Source organism: Coenobita brevimanus, chromosome 14 (assembly GCF_032717465.1).
Source record: "Coenobita brevimanus isolate Jiangsu-jjx chromosome 14, ASM3271746v2, whole genome shotgun sequence".
Lineage (NCBI taxonomy): Eukaryota > Metazoa > Arthropoda > Malacostraca > Decapoda > Coenobitidae > Coenobita > Coenobita brevimanus.
In genome coordinates, this window is record NC_136967.1 from 60,563,573 (window position 1) to 60,580,166 (window position 16,594).

General features: G+C 41.4%; 1 protein-coding gene across 1 annotated transcript in view; it reads right to left on the bottom strand.

The window, feature by feature from the left end:
• Nucleotides 1-16,594, bottom strand: part of LOC145390422 (uncharacterized) — a 163,985-nt gene that overhangs the window by 84,329 nt on the left and 63,062 nt on the right. The window contains exons 14-16 of the mRNA XM_080265351.1: nt 12,134-12,297; nt 7,101-8,953; nt 990-1,118 (exon numbers count right to left, since the gene is read on the bottom strand). Of these exons, the coding sequence (XP_080121477.1) occupies nt 990-1,118; nt 7,101-8,953; nt 12,134-12,297 (2,146 nt within the window). The remainder of the gene's footprint in view (nt 1-989; nt 1,119-7,100; nt 8,954-12,133; nt 12,298-16,594) is intronic.

The window sequence follows — 16,594 nt, forward strand, 5'->3', positions numbered from 1 at the left end:
TACTGCTGCCTCCACTATATCCAAAAAAATAAAAACAATGCCTACTTTCTCTTTGAGAATCCCCATACTGTGATTGACCATGGTGAAACCGACATCTTCTATGGAATGGGAGCTGAACCAAGTATCATAACCAGCAAATTACTTCCCAACAGTTGCTGGAAATTGTTAGGAAAAAAAAAAAAAGAAACTTAGATGTGTGATAAGATATGTAATGGGAGTCTCAGCTTGGACCAGAACTCTATTTACTTGTGGATGCACTTCCTACATTGAGAGTGATGACTGTGTGGCGAGTTACCAAGCTTGTGGCCATATTTCACTCATATCAGTACCACCCAGGGGTTATTCTAGCCAACCATTTCACAAAGTTTCATAGCAATAATTCTAAAATATTACAGGTTCAAATGCACTTGTAAGTCTACTAGCACTGTACTGTAACTGTACTGTGCTTTGACTTTCACTGAAACTGATACTGTATAGGTAAAAAAAAAAAAAAAAAAAAAGTGACTCATTTTCATTATACTAAATGTACCCTCACTGAACCTACGTTATCTACCTATCTACTGGCAGATGCAATAATGACTACAATAAGGGGTGGTCATTTGCCTTTGAGTTATTTTATGTAGCGGGGCACTAATCCTTCGCCAACCCACTTGCTGACACATAGGGAACACATATGGGTTGGTTATATGGTTACCACCCAGCACTGTAAATGGTTTTCTGGCTTACAAGAAGCCATTTGGTTTGTCTGTCAACGTAGTGCCACCTGAAATGGAATGAAGAGTAATAAAATGTGACAGGAAAGAAGGGAGAAAAAGGAGAGACAAGGGCAGTCACAAAAAGAATGACAAAGATGAAGAAGTAGGCAGCACTACATTAAACAAGGGGAAGATGGTCGCCACCACCTACAACCTGCAAATCTGTTTATTTATAAACAAAGAGAGAAAGAGGGAGATTGGGAGGCATAATCGTGACTGTGAGTGGTTACGCACGTGCAGCTGAAAGATCCCTTTGAGTTGAGACAGCCATGGGAACAACCACCATTAGCCAAGGAGCACTCATCAATATCTTCACAAGTAGTTCCATCAGCGCCAAGTCGGTATCCAAGTTGACATTCACACCTAGACAGGAAATGTGAATAATATGGGATTTTTCTTTTCCTCCACAGCTTTATTCCCAATCTTTTTATAATGAATTCAGAGAAACTAATGGCTTATGTCTCTATCCTTAAAATGATTAGCAGTCATAAACTGAAGACACTATGAACAAATATGGTCACATCTATTTAAGGGCATAATCTACAATTTTTTTGGGGGGGTGTGGGTGGGGGATTTGACCTCTAAACAAAACTGGGATAATACATCAATCGCTGGGCGACACACAACTGAAGCTTTTTTACAGTCTGGCAACAATAAATATTTTCCCAAATATTTTCAAGCGAGACTGCACAATAGAGCTTGTTGTGTGTGAATGTTTTTCCCAATGCACACCCTTTTTTTTTTTTTTTTTCATCCATCCATCATCCAATCCTACGTTGCCCCATGAGAAGCATAGGAGCCCGGGGCTAGGCAGTTGATCCTGACATTTAAGATGAGAGTGACCAGCCTCACTCATCCCCGAGTGACATTACTTGAGCAATAAACCCAAACAACCCCTTGGATATAAACCTTCACCGGCTCATTCCAATTGAAGCACAATAATTACCCACTAAACCACCAGGCACCAAAATTTGGTTATATGGTTACCACCCAGCATAGTAAATAGTTTCCTGGTGTACAGGAAACCATTTGGCTTGTCACTCAGTGTAGAGTCACCCATAGGCAGAAGGAAGAGGAAAGAATGAAGGAATGAAAGACAAGAGGGAGTGTAAAGTCACCCGTAGGCAGAAGGACATGGAAAGAATGAAGGAAAGAAAGACAGAAGAAGATAGAAGGAAAGAAGGATGGAGGAGAGGACAGGGCAGACACCCGAGAGCAGCACTACATTGAGTGAGTGGATGGTGAGCGCCCCCACCTACCATCGAACTTAAGAAAACAAAGTTATGTAGAGTGTTAGACCTCCATCCAGACCAGGTTTTAGGCTGGGCTGGAGACCTGGGAGGGATGCAGCCCTGAGGGTCTCAGGCAATACCAACAGTATTTGCCTACGAAAATCAAATTTTCTAGTGGTTGATTTCCACCCACAATTAGGTTTTATGCAGGATGGGAACCCAAAGGGCAATGCATCAATAGTCCTGGAGATCCAGAACAATTCACATCCATCATCCATCATCCAATTCTACGTTGCCCCATGAGAACAACCATAGCTTTTTACCTAAGAAAATTAAATTTTTCATAGTGATATACCTCCACAGAGGTCAGGCATTAGGCAGTTTGGGACCATCAAGTGCTGCCCATTGAGTGACAGCTCCCAAGGGTACTATCCAACACAGAATATATTAAAAAATGTCAACATGGAACATAAGCCAACACTAAAGAAAAACTTTGATGTTAATTTTTTCAAAACAGTTTTCATATTATACATGAGAATCTTTCTCCGTTAATTTTGGACCAAATTTAACTCACAAGGGTTAACTTTAAGAGAGAAACTTGGCAGAACAAACTGATCCATCCATCCATCCATCATCCAATCCTACATTGCCCCACGAGGAGCGTTGGAGCCCAGGGCTAGGCAGTTGGTCCCAACATTTAAGATGAGAGTAAAAGAGTCTGGGGAAAATTTCCTAGACTGTCTAGACTTTACACTGAGCTGTTTTCTTCTTATATCTAAAAAAAATAAATAAATAAATAAAATGAAGCATGGAAAATATTCATAGTGACATTAGTTTTGGCAGTAAAGAAATATCTATGGATCAAAATCAAGTACTATGTCTACAAAATAGGGCATAAAAATAACAGCTATGCCCTTCATCTGGTTTGCCCAGCACATAACCTTGAAAATGATAAAAAAAAAAATATTTTTTTGGGAAAAAAAAAAAAGGTTAGAGCAAAACCTTCATCTGGTTTGCCCAGCAAATAACCTTAAAAAAAAAAAAAAAAAAAAAAAAAAAAAAAAAAGATTAGAGCAAAACACAGTCAGAATGCATCTTACAGTACAGTAACTCCTCGTATTTCAACACATTTTAATTCAACCCATCGTTTTTCGCACGAGAAAAGTTTCCGAGTTGTCTCACAGTTCGCTAGTTTCCCTACATTTCGCTGCTCCCAGCCGGCAGCCCTAACTCAGCAGACGATGAGTACCGACGCTCAGTCTAGGCTCCGTCTATTTTTCTATGCAATAGTTTTCCATGATGGGACTGGAGTGTATTGGTGTTGTGATGAGGAGAGGTAGATTGAGGTGGTTTGGACATGTGGAGAGGATGGGGGATGATAATTGGGTGAGGAAGGTGGGAAGTGTTAATGTTGGGGGTGGGGTTATGAGGGGTAGAACGAGAAAGACATGGGACGAAGTCATTAAGTGTGACCTTAGGGTTAAGGGACTGAACAGGGAGGCTGCAATGGATCGTGCAGCGTGGAGAGCCGCCATTAGGTGACCAAGGCCGACACATGCAAGCATGTTGGAGCCTTTAAAAACGAAACGGAACGAAACTTTATACAGCAGGTCAAGCAGGGCAGTAGACACACGTGAGTTTGTCACTGTTTATGATAGTAATGTAGGATCTTCAGCCGTGTTGTGAATACACAGCAGGTCAGGCAGGGCATTAGACACACATCTGTTTGTTATTGTTTACGATCGTTACATACTGTATGTACGATCTTCAGCCTTGTCATGATATTATTTTTTAACAATGAAGCGTTACATGTTTCTCATAGCACTATTTATGTTTGTTTTGATGGACAAATACATGAAATGGATGTAAAATAAAGTTTATCGATATTTAAGGATGGAAAGAATAATAACCATCCCAATACAGTGATGGTAGACTCAGCCCACCAATTTTTTATTCTATTTGACTACATTACATCCTCTCTTCCTTGTAGCAGTGAGTAAAATAATGTTGTTATAATTTCTCCCTTCCTTTTAGTGTCAAAGAAGGCACATAAAATGACCGGGGTTTAGTTGACAGACTTTGATGTTGAAAATTAAATAATCTGGTGAAGAGTGGCAGTTTTTCCATGGTTAGTGACATCGGGAACTAGCCCATCCACCCTCAACACACCTTCACTTGCCACTCAAGCCAGTCTTCACTTTATTTCCGGTAAGGATTTTTGGTGTTGCAGCTCTTTATAACAGTTTTAATGCCTTTTCAGGTAGGATTTTTGGTGTTGCAGCTCTTTATAACAGTTTTAATGCCTTTTCAGGTACATGTTTATTGTGTTGTGTTTTAGCACTAGTAAACACTCTTCATTTAATTTTGGGTAGGGCTTGTTTCGTGTTATAGTACTTTCTGCTGGTGTTATGGTGCTTTCTGATAGGGTAGGTAAGTGTCCCACTGGAACGCTCCTCTATTTTTCCCATTGATTCTTAACTTCACACTTCAACGTTATGCATTTCGCACGGTTTTGGCAGAATATCCAAGCAGCGAAAAACGAGGAACTACTGTACTTTATATTATTTGATACAAGTCTGAAAACAATACCAATAATTTCAGGGCAAACCCTCCAAAAAGTACCGTAGATTATCCCTTTTGCCATGAACAAAAACAACCTTGAATTTTATAATGGCAATTACAATAATGATGACGAAGATGATGATGATGATGATGATGATGATGATGATGATGATGATGATGATCATCATCATCATCATCATCATCATCATCTCATCATCATCATCATCATCATCATCATCATCATCATCATCATCATCATCATCATCATCTGGATCTCCTTTCCCACCCTAGGGCAGGGTGAGGAGTAGCAACGTCCAGAGAGCCCAAACTTGCCCAATCCAATGGGCCACGCTTCCATTCACTCACCATTCAAGCCCCTGGAATCCTGGCTCTATCTGATATGCCAAAAACATTCACCATGTTCTGTAGCTTCACATAAACATATCTGATAGAGTCAGTCCAGATGATGTCACATTAAAAAGGGGTGCCAGATCCCTGATCATGCTCTTCTCCTCACAATGTTCATTAATAATAATAACAATAATTCATCCATCCATCATCCAATCCTATGTAGCCCCATGAGGAACGTAGAAGCCCGGGGCTAGTCAACTTGATCCTGACATTTAAGATGAGTGTGACCAGTCTCACTCATCCCAGAGTGGCATTACATGAGCAATAAACCCCAACCACCCCTTATTATAATAATAATAATAATAAAAATAACTCCTTTTTAATGTGACGGCATTCAGACTGACTCTATCAGATAGGCTACAGAACGTGGTGAAATTTTTTTGGTCTATCTGATGAAGCCAGGATTCCACGGACTTGAATGATGAGTGAATGGAAGTGTGGCCCATTGAATTAGGCAGACTTAGGCTGTCTGGATGTTGCTACTCCTCACCCTGCCCTAGGGTGGGAAAGGAGATATGGATGTTGATGATGATGATGATAAAAATAATAGTGATAATAGTTAAAATCAATTATCTATCTATCTATTGCCAGACGCCTCAATCCCGTTTGGGGTGGCCACAAACAAATCGCCTCCAAGTCGCCCTGTCCCCCGCCATTTCACTACCCTGCTCCCAACTCACACCCCCCTCTCTCATATACCTCTCCACCCCATCCCTCCATCTCATCCTCGGTCTCCCCCTCCCCCCTCCACCCTCCACCTCGCTCACATACACTCTCTTCGTCAGTCTTTCACCCTCCATCCTCTCCACATGGCCAAACCACCTCAGTGTGTTCCTCACAACGCTTCCTATCACATCCACATCAACACCACAACGCTCCTTTATATCCTCATTCGTCAGCCTGTCTCTCCACGTGACTCCACAAGCTCCTCTTAAATAACTCATTTCCACTGCTCTCACTCTTGACTTGTGTCCTTCCAACAACGTCCAAGCTTCACTTCCGTACGTTAGAGTTGGTATCACAATACTGTCATGTAGTAACTTTTTTACTTCCATGCTCACTTCCCTGTTTCTTATCACTGCTTTCAAGGAACCAGCAACCTTTCTTCCCTGCTGTACCCTTTCAAGCACTTCACCCTCCAAACCTCCATCCTTACTCATCACACTACCCAAATACTTAAACGTACTCACATTTTCCAATTCCTCACCATCCAACCTCGCTATACATTCACTGACTTCACCTCTCTCAAATCAATTATAATAATAATAATAATAATAAAAGAATAACAATAATAATGATAATTATAATAATAGTAATAATATTTCTCCCGCTAACAATGAACATAAGATGGGGAGACTTTGGGTGTCTGGTGATTGTTGACAAAATCTGCAAAAACAACTGAAGAATGAACAGTTCATAGACAATTGCGGTAGGCAAAGTGTCCTTGGTACAAAAATGCTACCAGTACTCTAACTTTATAGTACTGTACACAGTACCATTTGCTGATGTTAAGTGGTACTGCATTAAAAGAAAAGAAAAAGCCCCAAAACATTTCATTCCCAGAGCAAACCAAAATCCCTCTGGTAACAGAGTAAAAGTAAAACTAATGAATAACATCAATAGCATGTCTTATAAAATTTTATGTTACCAGTACACATCCAATAAAAGATTCATATTATTGCTGAATTACCTGTAAATATATAAAACAATATGTTCTTTAAAATTTTTTTGTAACTTTACTGGTGAATAAATTGGTCTGGTCTTATAATACTGGATTTGCTGCAACAGAGAAGATAGTGATACAATATCTATCTATCGATCTATATACCTAGGCTGCTTCCCCCAAGGAACGGGAGGTAGCCGAGACAGGACGACACACTCCCCATTTTCTCATCCATTCAAACACATTCATTTGCATCTTAGCCTAGGGATCCTCTCCTCTGTTTGTTAGTTCCTAAAAAGAGACAGGCCAGTGATACAATATGAAATGAAAAAATCAAAATGATACATGCTGAACTATCTTCATAAAAATCACTAATATAATGTTATTTTTCATGGTATAGATGTTTAACTAGCAAGCATACTATACACACACATGGCTGAAGTCCACAACCTGAGATCAAACATATTTCAATCTTACCTGAAAGAGCCTCTGGTGTTGTGACAATGGCCACTACAACCTCCATTATCCTGTGCACACTCATCTGTGTCCCTGCAAGTGTGGCCATCACTGCCAAGTTCCATTCCAAGTGGACAGTGGCAGTCATAGCTCCCATCGTTATTGACACACTTGTAGCTACACCCACCATTCCCTCTTTCACACTCGTTCAAATCCACACACGTATGATTATCAAGGGATAGAGAGGAGCCAGCTGGACAGAGGCAGGTGTAGTGACCCTCATGGTTGGTACACTGATGTGAGCAGCCACCGTTGTTGATACCACATTCATCAACATCAAGACAAGTTAGTCCATCCACACCTAACGTGAGGCCTGATGGACATTTGCATTTGTGGAAGCCCTTCTTGTTCTTGCATCTATGTGAACAACCACCATTATCTACTTTGCACTCATTTATGTCCACACAGGTGTGAGCATCATCTGACAAAGTATAACCAGTAGGGCATTTACAGATATATTGCCCATTTAAGTTATGGCAGTCATGGGAACACCCACCATTATCTGCACCACACTCATTCACATCACTGCATGTTACATTATCTTCCTCCAGGATAAAACCAACTGGACAGGAGCAGACAAAGCTCCCTATCTGATTTACACACTCATATGAACACCCACCATTGTTACTCAGACATTCATCAATATCCAAACAATGTGTGGTATCTTTTACCACATATCCACTTGGACAGGAACATATGAATGATCCATCAGTGTTTGTGCACTTGTGAGAACATCCTCCCTGTTCAACAATACATTCATTTATGTCATGGCATGTACGGTCATCATCTCCAAGGAAATATCCAGTTGGACATGAGCACTTGTAATTCCCTGGCTCATTCTGACAAGTATGACTGCATCCTCCATTATCTTCTCTGCACTCATCCACATCAATACACTTTCTCCATATCACGTCATTTAGTACTTTATTAGCCGAGTCATCATAGTAATCCAAATAATCATCAGGGATATCAAACTCCCAGCCATCAGGGCACTCACACTCATATGTTCCTGGGAGATTTATGCAAGAATGGCTGCATCCACCATTCTCCTTAAGGCATTCATCTATATCCTGGCACTGCAATACCTCTGAATCATTTTGTGGTGTGTCAAATAATGTCATGCCATCAGGACAGATGCACTCAAAGCTTCCAACAGTGTTCACACAGACATGACTACACCCACCATTATCAACCTGACATTCATCAGTATCTTCGCACTCAAACTGGCTGTAAGTACCATCTTCCAGATATTTGAATCTGAATCCTTCATAGCATTCACATTTAGAGGAACCTTCAGAATTAAGACAGTTTTGACTGCAGTTTCCATTGTTGTCAAGACACTCATCCACGTCCACACACATGTGACGCCTTTCATATACACTGCCTTCATCTAACAACTGCAGACCCTTTGGGCATATGCACTCATAACTCCCTTCAAAATTCTGGCAATCATGTGAACATCCCCCATTTTCATTTTCACACTCATCGATGTCAGTGCAGGTGTGTTCGTCAGATGCAAGAGTAGTTCCAGGAGGACAGTGACAGGCATAAGATCCATTGTGGTTAGTGCAGAAGTGAGAGCAGCCATTGTCAGCTCCACACTCATCAATGTCAATACAGGTGCTGTTGTTCAGATCCAACTCATAGCCATCATGGCAGAGACAATCATATCCTCCTGGTATGTTGAAACAGTCATGCTGGCAACTGGACAGCAGCAACAGGCATTCATCAACATCAAAGCACTGGAACTCATCATCCAGCTCATACCCTGGTAGGCATGAGCACGAAAATGTTCCCTCCTCATTAAGGCAGTTCTGTAAACCAAACACAGAAGTAAGTTTTTATTTTAATATGGTGTTTTCAGCTTAAAAATCTATGATAAAAAAATGACCAAAATCAAAGTTGAGATAGAAAGTGCAGATGCAGAGCCAGAGAATGAAAACATCATCCATCTATCGCCAGATGATTTAATCCCATAAGCGATGGTCAGAAGGGCATAGCCTCCATGTTCCCCTGTCCTCTGCCATTTGGCTACCCCTCCTCCTGCTCATATGCCTCTCCCTTATACCTCTCCATCTCAGGCATAATGATGGGAAACATAATTGGGTATTCTGATTCTGTACAACTACATATACGATGGTGTTGAGCTGCTATTACAAAAGAAATAAAATAAAAGAATCAACATCACCATCACGATACTGTATCTAATACCAGCATCACCCCTGGAAACCACCCTAATAGATATAAGCCAAGGGGAAAAAAATGTCTCCTAGCTACTTTGTACTTTCATTCTTTTCTTACCCTTTTAGTCATTCCTTCTCTTCGTACTGCTCTATCACTGATGTCCTATGTCATTCTCTTCTTTAACATCACATACTTTTCTAACATTACTATCTACACAGAATCCTCACCTTATATAGATTTCCGTGCATGACATTCCTTCATACAAGGTTAACCCAAATGGGACCTGTTAACCCCGAACACAGCCCTGTCATAGTGTTTGTGGACCAATTTTGGCAGAATACCAGCACTTGAAAAAGATGTACCACGGACGAGTTGAAGGCCAGCCCCTGTCTCAATTTCTCAGCTCCAGATCCCTCCCCAGTCAAGCTGCCAGTCACTGTTGTCATTCAAGGTAACTGCCACTCCAGTACCATACTTGTTGCTTTAAACTTCTCTGATGTCACTATCTCATGTCTGTTTTACGAGTGTGTAGTAAGATATTTCCTTGGCAAGCAAATCAGTTGGCAATTTGGAGTCTTATATGGTTTTAGTGAGAAAGTGGCAATGAGACTAGCTATTTGGCAAATACGTTAGCCTTATTATCATGGGTAGATAGGGCTCTCTTACCTGGTTTCCATTTAAAAGAGGAACTTTGTAAACACATTAGCCATGTAAGACAAAGGTCTGCTGTACCTTACCTACAAAGACTTACTTCAGCATCTTATCTATGTGCATTCTATGAATATTTCCTAACCCACTACTGTCACTTTTTTTTTTTTTTTTTTTTTTCAAACTAAAGTTCTCATACCATCATCTATTACTTTCATCAACCTAGTGTTGTAAGTACCCTTAATGAATATTTTTGTAACTTTCCATTCATTTTCTTGGACGTAATGTTTCTCAAGCTAAGTACTCAAGGACATATCAATTATACTGTACAGTATTAAGTTAAAGTCAGTTGTTGATAATCAAACCCAGTCTGTCTGGCCATGCAGACCCATCAACTGCAGGCAAGCAACTGCCCCTGCAGGATTGTCCTGTGCAGTGAACCGATGTTCCCTTGCAGCAGACAGCGCCTCACCAGAGCAAGGTGCAGGGAATAGTAAGGAGGTTTGGTTCCTGGATGGATACCACATTTGCATCTCTCCACCCAGTTAACAGGGGCACTGTAGCAACTCCACTTTGCCTCATAATTTAGTTTTATAATTACTACCCATCACTGAAAATGGTTTCCTGAGTTACAGGAAACATCAGGCTTGTCTCTCCATGCAGAGCCATGACCAGTGGAAAGAAGAGTAATAAAAAGTGACAGGAGGGAAAGGGAAAAGCAGGGAAAGAGGAAGGTAGACACAGACACAGAATGAAGAAGGGAATGGATGAAGTAGACAGCAATGCATAAAGTTAGTGGATAATGGTCACCACCTCCTATCACCACAATGGTCAGTAAATACATCATATACTGAATCCACAAAATTCATAATTTCTTTTGGCAACAATATAGAGTAAAATATGGTAAAGTGGTGACAGGATATGTGTGGCACTATGCTCGTTTTATCAAAGCTAGTGAAGCTGAAATTTTTTGAAGAAAAATGTAAGGTTTCAGTACTACAATGTCACATGATCCAACAGTTTCTAAAGTTCCTAAATATTTGATAACTTTAAGTATCTGAGGTGAGATTCTGTGATTCTGTCATTATTACTTGAAAAATTTCCACTGGGCACAATCCAGTTCTATGATCATACAAGAAAAGCTACTGTACAAACCTTAGTGTTAGATGCATGGAGTTAAAGAGATGCAAGCCAGTGGAGGGTAAAACTGTGACTCAAAGGATGGGTCTATGGGTAACACACATAGCTGAAGACCTCTGAAGGCTTGTCATTTTATTCTATCTATCTATCTATTGCCAGACACCATAATCCCATACAGGGTGGCCATTTGACACTGAGTTAGTTGTTTTACGGGGAGGGGCACCAACCCTCCACCAACCCACTTGTTGACACGTAGGCAGCACATATGGTTTGGTTATATGGTTACCACCCAGCGTTGTAAATGGTTTCTTGGCTTACAGGAAACCATTTGGGCTTGTCACTCAATGTAATGCCACCTGTAAAGGAAAGAAAAGGAATAAGAAGTGACAGGAAAGATAGGAGAAATAGGAAGAGAGGAGGGCAGGCACAGAAAAATAATGATAAAAGCTAAGGAAGCAGGCAGCACTACATCAAGTGAATGGATGACTATCAAATTCTGACTAGCAGGAAGTTAGAACAAGTGACATATGAAGATCTACTCTCAGATACCATTATTCTTCCTTCTATAACATCTCATAACTATGACAGAGAAATGACCTTGTATTACTGTTCACTGGTATGATCAACATCACTGTTAATACAAACTTTATTACCCACCTTAAAGACAGAGTGAGGTAGCATTAAAAAAAAAAAAAAAAAAAAAAAAAAAAAAAAAGTGGGGGAGGGAGCTATCAACAGCGTGGCCAGTGAAATGGGGAAAACTCTTATTCTCACATAACTCAAGCACCAGAATCCTGGTTCCACCTCACAGGTCTCACCAGCTGCACACGTCTGGGGGGAAGGTTTTTTCTGATGGATGCATAAGCATTACCTGTCAGACTGAGTCAGTTCACTGATACTCTGTTACAATCTAACTATTATTTGTCAAATTGATATTGTTTGGGTGTCATTGGTGGGGGAGTGGGATATAAAAGTATGACATACAGACAGAATTATGGCTGCAGGAAAGTGTTAAATCTTACCTGCTGACATCCTCCATTGTTATTTTCACACTCGTTGACATCTGAGCAGCTGAAGTCATCAGGAGCTAAAATATATCCCTTGTCACAGTCACAGTAATATGAGCCCACTGTATTTTCACAGATCTGATCACACCCACCATTGTCAGCTGCACATTCATTTGTGTCTGTAAAATTAAGTTTGTTTATTTACCGTCAAGCACATAAGTCATCTCTAATTAGTCTCAAAAAACAGTCAGTTGTTGTTTTAGAAAACAAAATCAATTACAATGTGACAATGCAAAGTGGCACATACAACAGTATGTATGTATATATATATATATATATACACACAGTAAATTCTCATTTTTCGTGGTGTGGATGTTCCTCCAAAACCGCGCAAAACATGAAACATCGAATTGTGAAGTTAAGAATCAGTGGGAAAAATAGAGGAGTGTTCCAGTGGGACATGTACCTACCATATCAGAAAGTACTATAACACCAAACAGGCCTTCCCAAAATTAAATGAAGAGTGTTTACTAGTGCTAAAACAGCATAACACAATAAACATGTACCTGAAAAGACATTAAAGCTGTTATAAAGAGCTGCAACACCAAAAATCCTTACTAGAAATAAAGTGAAGACTGGCCTGAGTGGCAGGTGAAAGTGTGCTGAGGCTAAATGAGCTAGTTACTAGGTGACATGCGCCTCTCTGGGGAAACCCCATCACCTATGCCAAAGCCCTCTAAGTTGAATTCAGGCTCCAGCACCTCCACCTCCTTCATCCACCCCTGCTGGCATGTCCAAGTCTTGCAGAATAGCAGCCACATTCTGTCTCTCATGAAAATATAGTGTGATCCGGGCTTGTCTCTGCTCCTTTATGTTTCTGTTGTAGATGGCCATCACTTGAGACTTCAGATCACTCAAGGCCAATAGGACGTTGGTAGCCTGAGGCATAGTCCTGGTGTATGCATCGAGGGTGGTTGCCATGTTGGTTATGGTAGACAGGGTGGTCGAAAAATGGCCACCACCAAATGAGCATCAGTATGCGTCGTTGGCTGCTGGCTGGGAGCATCGAATTGTGGGGAAATTCACGAATTGTGAGACAACTCGGAAACTTTTCCTTACGCGAAAAACGAGGCATCGAAGTAAAATGCGTCCAAATACGAGGACTTAAGGCATATATATATATATATATACGGTAAACATCGGCGTGGAGTGGAGAGAACGCCTGACTGATGGGATGGTAGAGTAGGGTCATGTACACGCACCAGTGACCTTGGTTCCCTTCTCATAATTGTTTGCAGTTTTTTATAATGCCCTAACTCAACGTCATTCACACCGAAACAGTGAAGTGTTGTTCAAGGCTGGCAACTACGAAGGGGTTAATGGAATACTGTATGAAAAATTCAAAATGGGCGCGGTGCATAGCACCTCACTCGCTTGCCGAGAGAAAACGAACTAACCCCTCTCTGGTAAACAAATTTTCATGCGCTTCTAAGTTGAGTCCACGTCCCTCCTCTCCTCACAGTCTCTCTGTATATGAGGAAATTTTTGCAGCCCTTCACCTTTTCGTATTGTTTTGCCATGCCTCCCAAGCCCCCTGCATCATCTCCAGCATTGGAGGAGCCCGCTGCAAAGTAGCAGCAGCACTGTACCCTAATTCTGAAAAGGAAATTGGAAGTTATAAGACCCCATGAGGAGGGGCAGGGAGTTTCGGAGATTGGGCGTGCTTTAGGTCTTGCTGTTTCCACCATTGGAACTGTGATAAAGAAAAAGAAGCTGTACAAGAATATGGCCACCTTCTCTACAACTGTATACAGGTATTGCTTACTTCTTAATAAGGGGGGGGGGGTGAAGTTTAAGGTGTGGGTCCGAGGGGGTCCTGGGATGCATCCCCCATTCATATGTGCATTTCAATGGGGAAAATCGCTCCGTTATACGAAATTTCGAATTACGAAAGGTTTTTTTGGTCCCTATCCCTTTCGTATATCAAGGGCTCACTGTACTGGGCACCTATGCTGGAGCATGATAATGAAAAAATTTTTGAAAATAATCATGCAGATGTGATGAACTGAAGCACCTTCCCCATTTCTGGCCTACTACCAGTATTTACTGCATAATTTGTCACCCTCCTTCAAAATCGATGAGAAACACTTGGACATGGCAAATGCCCACTGATCATCTGGAAGGGCCTTAAGGCTGAATCTGTAACCTTGCCCTGTACCTTTGATCTTTTGACTGATTACTCTGAAAACTGCATTACTGTGCAGTAGTGCACCAACTTTCGCTACAGCAGGATTCGCGGAATCCACTTTCGCGGCATGCACCAAATATTCCCTAACTTCCACTTTCGCTTGAAAAAAATCGATTTTCGCGCACAAATTTTGGGTTTGGGACAATATTTTGAACTTTGAATTTCCTGCACCGCCCGCCCGCAACCCACCGCCATCTTGAATGACGTCATGTCAACACTCTGTCCACCCATTCCCGCCATTGTGTACGAGCGTGCTAGCTCCATTGTGTTGGATTCTCACGGTTCAATGGCCTCTACTATACCTGGTAGTGTGGGGAAAGGGCCTGGTGGTGTGGGGGGAGAGCCTGGTGGTGTGGGGGGAGGGCCGGGAGGCAGTGGTGGTGATAAAAAGTGGCCGGGACATTCAAAGTCGGGAGGAAAGGCCAAGGCTAAAAGAGAGTATCGTGTTGGAGTGAAGAAACGGCACCTCAACCTGGTCTCTGTGGTATGTTTCTCCTCATATAATGTGTACTGTACAGTTTTTATTGTTTGTATCTCACAATGCAATGTACAATAGTGATTTGATGTACTGTATTGCAAGTGAAAATGAAAATCTGATGTTACTTTAGGATAACCGGGAACCAATTAGCCTTTTTGCCATAAAGACAAAGCCCCAACTTTCGCTAATTCCACTTTCGCGCATTATTTTTGGACCCAATTAGGCGTGAAAATTGATGCCCCACTGTACAGTGAACTCTCAATTATCCGGCATAATTCAGCCAACCCCTATACCAGATACTGCAAAGTACCTCCCCCATTGGCTCAACATTTGGCGTTGAGTCAGATAATGTGTCACTATATGTTTCGACCCTGTATCCTAAAAATTTTCCCATAAGCAAAAGATGAAAATTATGCATGGAATACAATACCTGTAGAGTATTCATACAGTACAGTAATACAGTACAATCCCGGTTAATCGGGAAGCCTGGGGAATTTACCTTTCCGGTTACCGTACTTATTTTTTCCGGGCATCTGATATTTACAGTTAGTGGTAGGTGGTGGCAACCTTCTCCACTCACGATGTAGTGCTGCCTACTTCTTCCTTGGCCTTTATCATTCTTTTTCTGTGCCTGCCCTCCTCTCTTCCCATTTCTCCCATCTTTCCTGTCACTTATTGTTTTTCTTTCCTTTACAGATGGCTTTATGTTGAGTGACAAGCCAAATGGTTTCTAGTAAGCCAGGAAACCATTTACAACGCTGGGTGGTAACCATATAACCAAACCATACGTGCTCCCTACGTGTCAACAAGTGGGTTGGTGGAGCATTAGTGCCCCTCCCCATAAAACAAATAACTCAAAGTCAAATGGCCACCCCTTTCGGGATTATGGCATCTGGCAATAGACAGATAGACAGACCTCCCTCAGTCAGCATAATAGGGGCTGAGGCCTTGCTGACTTAGGCAAACTACCGATTTAGGCGAACTGCTGACTTATGAGAATCACCCCTTCCCTCCACCTCCACAAAAATACAAAGTGCCTAAGATCACTTACCATGTTTGCAAACATGGAAGCCTCCCAGAGGCTTCCTTGGTACTGTACAGAGACAACATGATGGCAGGATGCAGGATAAGTACACTTGAAAAGTGTGCAACACATTGTCACAGTCACGAGCACATGGGAGAGACCAATCGCAGGGGGTGGCTGGGGCAAGACTGAGCTCCACTTGATGAGCGGTGCGGCGGCTTGGTACGTTTACACCCCCTAAGTCAGTATATTGCCAGCCAACAACCAATATGCCAACTTAATTTTGACTTCTACAAGTTTGAACGGGATACCTTGACGCATCATGCATCATGCGATGCCGAGTTTGGGTTGCTATTAGTCGGCATTTTGCTGACTTAAGATCAATTTTGCCTACTATTTTTTTGCCACATGGTCAGTTTTCGAAAATGAACGATTTTTTTGAACGAATATTTTGAAGCTCTGCCAACTTATATAAAATCCCAACTTAGGGGAATGCTGACTATGGGAGGTTTTACTGTTCTCTTATACATAGGCTACATCACTGCAGTACAGTACAGTATATACAATACCTCTCGTATCCAGGACTACACAAACAATTCCATTTAAAATATAACCTCATCTTAAAAAAACTCCATAGGGTAACACACATGATTGCAACGTCTTGCAGTAGTACAAAATGCACAAGGCAGATTCATTTTGTTATACATTATTTGCTATTTATTCAAA